The sequence below is a fragment of the Phallusia mammillata genome, chromosome 4 (assembly GCF_965637545.1).
Source record: "Phallusia mammillata chromosome 4, kaPhaMamm4.hap1.1, whole genome shotgun sequence".
In the NCBI taxonomy this organism is placed as follows: Eukaryota; Metazoa; Chordata; class Ascidiacea; order Phlebobranchia; family Ascidiidae; genus Phallusia; species Phallusia mammillata.
In genome coordinates, this window is record NC_137255.1 from 11,838,917 (window position 1) to 11,851,433 (window position 12,517).

Sequence of the window (12,517 nt, forward strand, 5' to 3'; positions counted from 1 at the left end):
AACCCTTGGGTCATTCGGGGTCAAACTTCAGGAGGATCAAGTATGGATACATAACTAACATCTGTGTAAATTTGAAGCACTCTTTCTTAACTAAACGAGCGTTACAAACCAGCGTTAGACAGAAAAAAGAAAAAAAAATACGGACAAAAACAATATGTGTCCCCTTCAGGGAAGGAAACACACACACACCTTTGCTATGACTAGTTGCTGAAGGTGGGGGTGGAGCTTTCCTCTTGGAATAATCCTTTTTATCACCATGAGCAGAAGCTATGACATTCTCTTTGTGCTTTATTAATTTTCTGACAAAAAACATATATCAATATTGCAGTCGCCCCGCATTGCAATCCAACACAACACTTTTTAAAAAGTTCCAAATGTAAATGCAGAAGCATACCCTAATAGGGACTTCTCCTCAGCTGTAAGTTGACCACCTTTGCTTGTTGCTTTGACAGCAGTTATAGCTCGCTCCACAGACAGAAGAACCGCATGTTCTGAGTTTTTCTGACACAAACAAATATTTCAAAATGGTGGCCTTCGATATTTTGCCATACCTTTTCTATCAATGCAATCAAAAAGTTTTATGACCACGTTATATCAAGACCATTACTATTAATTTAAGGGTGACTGGAGTGACATGTCACCCCTTACAAAAAAATCATAGAAGACTATGTATGAATTGTCACCCCTGATTTTCATTTTATTTAACATATATATTGTTGAAAATCCAAAAGGCAAAAACATGAAGTAAGCTAAAGCAGTTGTTTGCGTCATTGACTATTACAATTACGACAAACAAGTTTTGTCATTACACAACATAGCAATGTTAAAGAGTCATCCCAGGTTATATATTATTATACTAGGGACGAGGAACCTGCGGCCTAGGTCAACAATTGCAACCTTCTGGGACCTTTATTATTTGTAACACTACAAGGTTTCCTGTGTAGGGTCAACAAAGCAATTTGGGAAGACTGCAAGTCTTTGTACTTTCTTGTTTATGTCAGATTAAGCAACTGTTTCAATTTATGTGAAAATAAGCAGATATCTCGAGCAACGGCCCTTTATTAAACACAAGCAACAAAAGAATGCAATTGTTTGTGCACAATCTTTTTTAGTGTTGTTTGTGACACAACAAATTGACCCAGGCCTGGGTGATTGGCAGGACAGGAATTTCAGTTTATTGTTGTAAATCTACTTAGCAACCTTCAGTAGTTAACTTACATCAGCTGGCGCCACAAATGATGTAAAAAAACTAGAAGGGTGGCTTAGCACATTTTGCAATTGCATATACACTATAACCTATTTTAAAACGTTAATATATTCCCTACACTTATTTTATATGGGTCCCATCATAGGCGCAACTGGGGGGGCAGGTTTGTCGGCATGCCAGGTCCCTTTTCTATCGGCGTTTTTTTATCGAATGCCTAAGGTTAAAACATCAACATACTATCACAATGGACTTTGTGACTTACAAGTGTTACTTTTTCACTACATTCAAAGCCGTACAATCCAAGGACGAAACCCAGTTTGTTTTAGATTATTAGTGGAAAAGCGCGTCAGACCATTCAACCAATCTATGATACGCACTTAGCAATACAATCGTTTTTGGGAAAGTCGTATTGGTAGCTCGTTGCCTGCCTATCTGATTTAACACTTCAAAAAAAATAACCTATTTTAAGGGGTTAGTGGGGTAACTAATGGGCATGGCGGGAAAAAGTGGGGAAATGGGGATGCTCCATCCCGGGAAATCGGTCACACGTAAAAGCGAACACAAAAGTCAAAAATAAGTTTTGCGGTGGAATAACGCAACAGCGCCAGTTTTTATTACTGGTTACATCCGGCGATGCAACGAAACGTGACGTAACTAAAACGCTGCGACACATTGGTCAACACACAAGGTGCTGAGTGTCTTTGTTCGCACTGCGTGTGTGTGTGCGCGCACGAGCACAACAATACGCATTTGTTTCACAACAAGTATAGCAATGGCGCGAAACAAAAACAAGCAGCAACATGAATGAAAAACAGAGGTAAATCCAGATGCACAGTAGTGATAGTACACATCGTTGTTATGAATTTTAATCTTTACTAATCGGCTGGAGTTATTTTTAGAACTTGACAGACTAATTATTGAGTTTAAAAATATACTGCAACTCGGTGTTTTGTTTTTTGAACACTTACGAATAGCGTAGTAGAAAGCAACGAAAGCGCATAAATAAGTTTGGAATACTCTTTGTGTGCGAAAATTACAACGTTGCTGCGTTAGTTTAGTGCTCCTGATGCGTATAACAAGTTGGGGGATTTACCAAAAAACGGCGGGAAACTTTGGTGGCTTCCCGGGAAATTTGCATTTTTTCTAGCCCTGCTAATGGGGTTCTACACCCAAATGTATAAAACATGAAACCACAATGACCCAATCAACAATGTTGTAAAATTTTATCCAAATCGGCCAATGTTTAAAATTTTCACCATAAAGGTGCTTTTAGCAGCATTCAATAATGCTTCTGATGGCATGAGGCTTAACGCCCCCGTAACTTCATGTGCAAAAACATCCAACAAGCAATGCATAAACATATGTAACATATATTCTGTTACCTTTATCACACTATTGCACCACAAAAATCTTTCATTTGTGGTGCGCAGCAACATACAAAAAGGTTTTGTATTTTTTGGGCTAGCGGGGTAATACTGAGGTTATCAATTCAATCGCATCTAATTTCAACGTTGAAAATGACACGTCTCAACCATAAAATATTTTTGAAAAGTTACTGGGAGATTAAATCGGCGTTCAGTTTACCCCTGTGCGATAACCAGGAGTCGTTATCTCAAAGCCGTGCACATTGGTCCTTTTTTGTTGGATTATCTAATCGCCAATAGTGATATAACAAGCGTTTAAATAAAGAGTTTAACATGTTAAAATTACGAAACTGGTGTTCCGGCAAAGACGCTGATTGTAATTTCTTACTAAGTGCGAACTGCACCAAATTCGAGGTATTGAACTGTATTGAAATTTAAAGTGTTAAATGTAAAACAAATGGTTAAAAATGTTTTCTGTTATATTGTTCATGACCCGCCAAACACCGTAATGGTTGTAAAAAATGTTAGATCGCAAGTAATTACACTATGTTGTTTAGATTCACGTAGTTGGTAACGTGCCAATGATTGCCCTATTTTATGTCTTCTATTCGTGACCTTGCGCAACTTATCAGGTAGATCAACGATTAAGAAAGGCATTTGTTCCTCTAGTATTTGTTGCTGGTTTAAATTTTTTAGCAACGATCACATGTTGATCACGTGACAGTCACGCTAATCTTGCAACTGCAGTTTTGCTGAGTAAGCTAGAAAGTAGCGCCACATTTCTGAAAGCAGTGGTTCTCAAACTTTTTTACTATGCGGCGCATTAAACAACTAAAATTTCCTTCTGCGGCACACTTCGCAGGCAAACACAACAGAAGTTGATCATAAGCTTATAATTAATTTAACTTTCAACTTTATTGTGGTGGGTAAGGATGCTTTTTATTACCAATAACAAAATATGGGCCTTAAAACTTTGTTATGCGCACCAGTATTTCGCCGCAAAGGCCTAAAACACTAGGGAATGTATTTGCACTTCAAAAAAGAAAATATTTCGCGGCACACTTGGAAATCTCTCACGGCACACTAGTGTATTACTCGTATATTAAGCGAGAGGTCTACCACATTTATAAGGGAAACTACACAAAACAAGACTAAAACGTCATATCCGTCGTCATAGGTAGGGCTGTTATCAAACAAATAATTATTTGATTATTTGAAATTTTTAATTATTTGAAAATTTATCAAATAATTTTTTACTCATTTCAAATAATCAAATATTTTTTTCCTATGCAGTACACCTCGATATATGTACAAAATCAATTTATTTGAACACATTGGGGACTTTTTTATGAAATTGCGGGTACACAGAAGCACTTAAACATATGTTTTCAGCCTTATATTAATGTTCATTACCCAATCCCCCAAAAATGTTGGACAAAAAGCATGAACGGTATTAGTTACACCCAGGAATAATTGAAGTTTTTCAAGCAAGTGATTGGTATAGATCACTATTCAATTCAGCCAGTATCCCAGAAAAAGATGTTGTAATAGCGTAAAATACACACGGAATATGTACAGATGGTTTTACCAAATTACGGAGGATAATTGAAGTTTGTCCCTATCTGTACTAATTTATTATTTTAAACAGAAAATAGATTTAATGACTAAGAGCTTACAAAATTTGTTTAGTAGTTTTAACTATCCTTATTTAATAATGACTCTGGGACTTACATATCCGGTATTGTAAATTATTTGATTATTTGATTTGAAAGGAAAAAAAATATTTGATTATTTGAAAAATTAAAAACCTTTATTTGATAACAGCCCTAGTCATAGGGAAGTTCCAAATTTAAATGTTGGGCCCCTTGGCTACGATGCGATGTAACATATCTTTTCAAATAAACCTGACTGCAAGAGAAAGCACAAATCAAGCGAACCGTGGCATGTGCGCCAATTAAAGAGCGTGTGTGCGTTTCTACTGTTTCTTTAACACGCTTGGGCGATTGCACCATAGCCACGACAGTTAGGAAAGCATGACGTCATGTATTTTGACTTGAGAATACTTTTTACATTTCTCAGCAACAAAAGAGGGAAAATACTGCTCCGTTGCCATAGTTGAGCGTCACTGCAACTTTGTTTTAGCTGGGGAAGTGAAAATGAGCACTTTTGTTAACAGCATGTACTGTTTACATAGCAACCGGATTATCGCATAGTCCGGTTAATCCCTTTAAGTGCCCTTGGCAAATCGATGATGCGATTACCCGGATTCGTCTGTATTTGAATTATTTGACAAGTATTTGACTGGTCAATTGACCTGATTATTTTTGACTGGTCAAATACCTAACCCTAGTTTTGTTAAAATTCTTGTCATGCATTGCAACTTTGGGGATTTACAGAAATGTGCCCGGGAATTTTTGAGTGTAGCGAGTTAAAAAATATATTTTTTGGGGGGGGGCTGTGAGTAAATCGCTGGGTCACCCAGGGTTATTTGAAATTCCCAATGATTGTTTTTTTGTCGAAAAATTTATCAACTTTGAATAACTAAGTAACATGTATGCAAACATGAATATCATTGAAAGACTGTTTTTTGACCAAACGGTAAACCAGCTTCAGACAGAAAGAAAATATGTATATATATTAAAACAATATGACCCCTATGAGAAGGAAGGCCATAATTATGAACTCTAATCAGAATCTATAAAAAGTGTTTGAGGTAAATTTTATGGTATTTTAATGCAATATTGGTGGCTTTATATACAAATTTAATGATTGTATTGTATTAATTTTGAAACCAGGAATAAAAATGGTCCGTAACAGTACAGGAACACTACACTCATGCCACAGATTCGGAAAAAGACACCTTAATATGAATTATTCTTTATATATATATATATACTGTTTAAATTTCAAACAATTCAGACAATTGTTTACGAATCTTTCAATACAAGGTAAAACATGTCACTTCACACCTCAAAATGTTTTCACACCTCAAATTTTTTTAACACCTCAACATGCGGCTTACAATTGAATAAATACGGTAGATAAACTTCAACGGAAAGAAAAAAAAAGATTAAAATCAATATGTGTCCCCTTCAGGGAGTTCCTGCCCAAAACATTCTCGAGAAATCTTGAAAAAAATGTAGAGTTGATTCTCAAGAAAGAAATAAAATATCCTCTCGAGAAATTGTGTCATGTACCATGAACAAAAACTAAAAGTTCCTCATGAGATATTGTGCCATGTATCATAAACAAAAAGTAAATGCGACAGGCCTTGTTACTTGTATTTTCGGTTTCAACTCTAAATAGTGGAACCCTAATGAAAAAATGCAATAATCATACCTTAATATGTCTTGTTACATAGGTATTTGGAATATAACCAACTTTGCCTTCTTCACTTGAAGCAAGCCACCAAGATGAGTTGGTTTCTTCCAAAACAAACAAAATATCACCTTGTCTAAAAGACAGTGTATGTGTGTTTCCTCCACTTGATTCGTAAGTATGTAATGCTTTGTACATTATTATGTCTGATTAATAATGCCTACAAGATCAAGTGCACATAAAATAAAAAATGAGCTATACTTTTAAAATTGTTATATCGAAGCAATAGGTGCAGCAAACAATGTTAAGGTGCACCAAGCGTTGATAATAATAATGCCCCTAGCCATAGGCGCCCACTTGCTAAAATCGGCGGGGAGGCAGAATTTTATAACTTGGTAAAGACGGAAATATTTTCAGCCCGGACGTCACCTAACGTCGCAAGTTACACCCTTTGCAGTGTTTCTGGTATACTGGTACTGGTATACATTAGCACAGGGGTGGGCAAACTACGGCCCACGCGCCGCATGCGGCCCGGCAAAGGAGTTTATGCGGCCCGCCAAAAGTCAGTAAATTTTAGAGAAAGTTACCGAGCAACGCTGAATAGTATGATAAGCACAGGCTTAAAAAAATAATGAAAAATACCGAGGGTGCGACTTGCCGATACCTGTACCATGTGCTGTATCTGTAGCCGTACCATACTTAGGAAGTTAGGAACTAAACTCAGATACTTTTTAGGTGCTTTATCCTGTTGTTTCTGCCTCGTTCTTATGCAAATTGTCACTTGACACAATCTCTTCGTTCGATAAAATAAAAGCGATTCAAGTTTTCAAATACAGCCCACTTTGCACTGTTGACGCCAAAACTTTGGTCACGGTTTAGGTCGTTGCAGTACTTTGCAAACGGACACGGCTCCAGAATCGTTAAAACAAACCCGCACAACACCTAAAGAACTAAGAATGGAAAAGCATTTTCCATGTAACGAAATCAGTCGATAAAATCTTGGAATATATATATCTTAGTTATACAATTAAATAAACGGTGATCGTCGATGACCATGTTGCCTGTTGAAGGGTCAGATACTGTTCAGTTCAAATACTCTCAGAACACCTAAAGAACAATTACAATTAGCGGTTCAACACCAACGCCCCCAGTGCAAACAGCGGAAAAAAGGCTCCAGCAAACACACAAAACATCGCATATCTTCAGTTCTAGTACAGGTAGAAAGGTGAAATTTCACACCTGTACTAAGTCGAGCATGCAGAATTTGAAAATGCAAAAAAAAAATTTTTGCCACAAAATTAAACAAATTTTGGGCCGAAATATTCCGATTTTGGTAACTTAAAATAAAACGGGAAAAATAAAATATTGCTCATTTTTTGGGAAAAGCTTTACGTTTCTGAAAATCAAAGTGATAAGCGCCTAATTTCGGGGCGGCTGGTTAAAAAAATGCAATTTAGTAGAAAAATTTTATGACGTAAAAAGGTGGCAGTTTAGGTTTGGCGCTCAAATTTTGCGGTCAAATCCCAACGGATTTGAATGAAACTTGCAGGAAATGCAAATGAGGGTCATTACATTGCACAGAAAAAATATCTACTTAAAACGACCTAATGGTAAAAATTGATAACCGATTAAATGTTATTACTGCCAAATTACATTTTGGAATAAGTACGATCTTCAGTTTATCTTTAAAAAACGCAAGAAATTGACACTCAAATGCAATGAATCACACACATATGCAATTATGAGGTATTTAGGCTACTAAGTTATATTGTAAAAATCAAAAGAAAACATTGATTCTGAGCGAAATATTAATCATACGAAACTGAATAGTGCCATAACGACCAACGCTTGTCCTATTTTGAGGCGAATTTTTAGCTATTGTGTTCAAACGGGAAAAATGCCACTGCCATATTCTTTTTCCGTAGCGCATGCCGTTTTCAAACAGCCCTAAATCGTTATTCTAACTTCGGGGCCACTGCTCGCAATATTCACTTGAAGTTCATAACTCGCGCATATCAAAACCACAAGTATTAATACGCTTATGAATATGACTGCTCAATGCTCTTTACTACGTTTCGCTGTGGTTTTGATTATTTTTAAGCGAGTGCTATCGTTGGTTTGTTAATTCCTTGAAAAGTATTGTGTGCAAATTTTTCTGTTCGGCTTTGTTTGGTTCGCGAGATATTGAGGTCGAAAGTGAACCCTTTTTGGCCATTTTGATCGGTCGCGCGTCATTGTTTGCTGGCGAGCGGGACGGCGGCAATATGCGCGAGTTATGAACTTCAAGTGAATATTGCGAGCAGTGGCCCCGAAGTTAGAATAACGATTTAGGGCTGTTTGAAAACGGCATGCGCTACAGAAAAAGAATATGGCAGTGGCATTTCTCCCGTTTGAACACAATAGCTAAAAATCCGCCTCAAAATAGGACAAGCGTTGGTCGTTATGGCACTATTCAGTTTCGTATGATTAATATTTCGCTCAGAATCAATGTTTTCTTTTGATTTTTACAATATAACTTAGTAGCCTAAATACCTCATAATTGCATATGTGTGTGATTCATTGCATTTGAGTGTCAATTTCTTGCGTATTTTAAAGATAAACTGAAGATCGTACTTATTCCAAAATGTAATTTGGCAGTAATAACATTTAATCGGTTATCAATTTTTACCATTAGGTCTTTTTAAGTAGATATTTTTTCTGTGCAATGTAATGACCCTCATTTGCATTTCCTGCAAGTTTCATTCAAATCCGTTGGGATTTGACCGCAAAATTTGAGCGCCAAACCTAAACTGCCACCTTTTTACGTCATAAAATTTTTCTACTAAATTGCATTTTTTTAACCAGCCGCCCCGAAATTAGGCGCTTATCACTTTGATTTTCAGAAACGTAAAGCTTTTTCCAAAAAATGAGCAATATTTTATTTTTCCCGTTTTAGTTTAAGTTACCAAAATCGGGATATTTCGACCCAAAATTTGTTTAATTTTGTGGCAAAAATTTTTTTTTGCATTTTTAAATTCTGCATGTTCGACTTAGTACAGGTGTGAAATTTCACCTTTCTACCTGTACTAGAACTAAAGATATGCGATGTTTTGTGTGTTTGCTGGAGCCTTTTTTCCGCGGTTTGTCCTGGGGGCGTTGGTTGTTTCAACCAATGTTTGTCCAATCAAGTGACAATAACAAACGTATTTTTATAGCTGAAAATATGCTATGTTAATATTTTGGGCTAGATCAGGCGTGCACAACCTGCGGCCGTACGGCCGTGACGCAACTAAAACTATTTTGCCAAATATTTTGATTTTTAAACTGCTAAAAACAGATTTCGTGAGACTGGAAAAAAGATTACCAGCCTAGTAACTATATGCGTCAGGCTTTATTCGCTTATTGTGTGCAAACAATGCGAAAAAACATGCACCGCAATCGTCACAATACAGATTATGATGCACTGCAGCTCCAGTTTCGTGACGTTTTCAGTTGTGCGCATGCGCACTTACAAAAGCTACATGCCGGGCGAAATAGGCGAGAGGGGGCTGTAGCTCGCGCAGCCCCTACCGTGACGTAGCGCTAGTTGTGTTGTCTGCTTCGCGTCAGTGAGCTCCAAAGCCAAACCCGTGTACTATATTCTTAAGTTCGGCAGTGAGTAGTATGGTGGCCGCAAGGATGGCAGTACGGTACGGTACGATGGTACGGTACGGTACGGTACGCATCAAATTTCATCAAAAAGTACGGTACGTAGGTACGGTACGCAAAGAAATCTGAGGTACGGGTACGGTACGTGGTACAGTCCTTCACTAGAGCGTACCACCGTACCAAAAGCGTACCGTACCACCGTACTGGTACGCATATTAAATGTTGATTAAACGGTCATTTTTGAATCGTTACCATTTGCAGATAATATCAAAATTGTCTGAAACTTGAATTTAAGTTGTTTAAAACATGATTTCATCACAGTGTCCCTATACCAAAATAGTGCTCAAAAAAGTTTATGACGTCACTGCTTAATAATGCGAGCTTACCATGCAAAAGGAGAGTTACGCGCAAAGGCGCCGAGTGGGCGGTGGCGGGGTGGGTTTGTAAAACACGGTGGCGGCCACCGTGGATATTTTGATTTGTTTGTAGCGGTATAGTACGAAACATCGTAAAATCTGAAAAAAATTGGGAACAATTTTGCTCTTAAACAAGCATGCTGGCATCAAAGCAACAAAACGCGTGGAAACTGCAACGTGTTTTGGTTAGAGCTTTGTTTATGACGTCAAACAAATTGTTGGCAGTGAATGTATGGCCATAATTATGTACAATGTGATTGTACTGCAATGACTGGTTATAGTTTAGACCAGGGGTGGGCAACCTGCGGCCCACGGGCCGCATACGGCCCTCCATTAAAGGTTGTGCGGCCCGCAGAGACGCTTGGATTTCAAAAGTACTGACAAACGAGTCCAATTAATACATATTTTTGAGCTGATTAATGCGCCTGATGCTAGTTTACTGCGATCTGGCAAAATGTGGCTAGAATCAAATACGAATTATAATTATACTTGTAGTTAAGCATATTTGGTAAGAAACAAAGCAAAATCACTTTGTGTTATGCACATGTGCGGCCCGCGATCCAATTTTGACATTCATAATTGGCCCTACAGTAACAAAGGTTGCCCACCCCTGGTTTAGACTTTGGGTGATACAAGAGCAACAATTTGATGAAACTTTTTCTTAACGTTGCTAAACCAGTAATACGTTAAAGCAAACTGTTTTAACTAAATATTATTTAAAAAAATGTTTTTAAAAAAAAGAATTTAACGAATGTTACATTCCATTGAAAGTTTCTTGGGCTTTGAGGTGGGTTCGTGTGGTTGCACGCATTAGTGACATCACAAAATTGACGTCATAATTTACGTCCGCCACCTTGCATTTTTATAAAACTCGGCGCCTTTGGTTACACCTTACACGTACCGTAGACGTATTATTAAAACGCGCACGTGACAAGAACAGAGATTAACTCGGCATTTGTAATTGATTCTCAAGTTAGTTGAAAAAGCTAGCTAGTGTTGTTGTCTCTTAAGAAACATGCTGTTGAAAATTACCCACTGTCACTGCACGGGCCCATCGTAGAAAACGCATCAACCTTTCATTTCGAATGAGCTGGTTGTAATGGGACAGCTTGTTGTTTAGAGCGTACCGTACCACCGGTACGCAAATTTTCGTACCGTACCTTGAGTACGGTGGTACGGTACGCTTTGATTTTTGACATTTGGTACGGTACGGTGGTACGGTACGCTCTACGTAACGAGGTACGTGGTACGGTCAACGCAATACGTACCGTACCGTACTGCCATCCTTGGGTGGCCGACAGCTGCCACTCAAAAAATAAAAACAATTAACAAAAAAATAATAATAATTACAAAACTTTATTAAATAAAAAATATTTCAAGAAAAATGAAATATAAAAGTAAAAGCAAAAAAAAATAAAAAAAAAGTTTTTCTAAAAAAAGTAAAAGCAAAACATAAAATAAAAAATAAGTTTTCAAAAAAAGTAAAAGCAAAAAAAAATAAAATAAAAAATAAAGTAAAAGCAAAAAATAAATAAAAAAAAGTTTTCAAAAAAAAAAGCATAAAAAAATAAAGTAAAAGCAAAAAATAAAAATAAAAGTTTTCAAAAAAAAAGTAAAAGCAAAAAAAAATTTAGTCACTCACTAGCTCACTAGTCACTAGTTTAATTGGTGTGTAACAACAAAATTAAGATAAAAATTGATAGGAGTTTGACTGGTGAAGTGGTTGTAATTGGTTTAAAGTCAGTACTTTGTGCAACCTCTTGCTTTACGAAACTGATCAATGCTCCACTGCAGGCACAATTTTACTTTATAAAATGTACTACTTTCTGTGTTACATTTTGTATTGCAGATTGGTAAAGTTTTTGCGATCAATAGTAAATCATTCATTGTTGCTGTTTTTGTTGCACAAGTTCAGACAGTCATTTTATTAACTTCATTTTAAAAGTCTGGTATTTTAGTCTCATTGTTTTTCATGCAGCAGATTCGTAACAGAGTGGTGTTAATTTTAATTGTATTAATTATAGTGTGTACACTTTACTATGCTTTCTGGTGCAGGATTTATATGTTTTTGAACTAATTCATGATTCCATTTTTCAGCTTAACTTTCAAGATAAATGTTTAAAAAGTTACTGTTAGACAAGTCCAACAGTTTTTCTGAAAACATATTTGGTTATCATGTTTTAGTTTATTGACAGTGTTGTCCTAGTAGCAGTACAAAGATTCCAGCTGTGAATTATGATTGTACTGTTTACTCATTTGCTGACATTATCAATAATATTTTGTGTTTTTTATGGTGCTTCTTTGTATTTTTTTATTGTAACCCCAAAGACTAAATTGTAATTAAAATAAATTAAAAACCTAAAATACTTGTTGGAAACTTGAATTAGGTTTGCAAGTACTGCACAGATGGCAAGGGTAAATTTAATTTCAGAACATCAGCTAATGACTGCATAATGTGTGGAAAGTATTGTACAGATGCTGAACGGGTTTTGAACTATATAACAATGCAGAATAGTTGACAGGAGAAAATTCCAAAAAATGTCCACTAGTATGTCAGTGCATTAAAATCATAAACGACGTGCAGA

At 36.6% G+C, this 12,517-nt stretch overlaps 1 protein-coding gene across 2 annotated transcripts in view; it reads right to left on the reverse strand.

The window, feature by feature from the left end:
• LOC145222259 (NCK-interacting protein with SH3 domain-like) overlaps positions 1-6,147 on the reverse strand; it is a 47,290-nt gene extending 41,143 nt beyond the window's left edge. For both annotated transcript variants that reach the window (XM_080088345.1, XM_080088344.1), the window contains exons 1-3: positions 5,911-6,147; positions 395-501; positions 190-299 (exon numbers count right to left, since the gene is read on the reverse strand). In XM_080088345.1, the coding sequence (XP_079944471.1) occupies positions 190-299; positions 395-501; positions 5,911-6,087 (394 nt within the window). In that variant the 5' untranslated portion in view covers positions 6,088-6,147. The remainder of the gene's footprint in view (positions 1-189; positions 300-394; positions 502-5,910) is intronic.
• Positions 6,148-12,517: the final 6,370 nt, after the last annotated feature.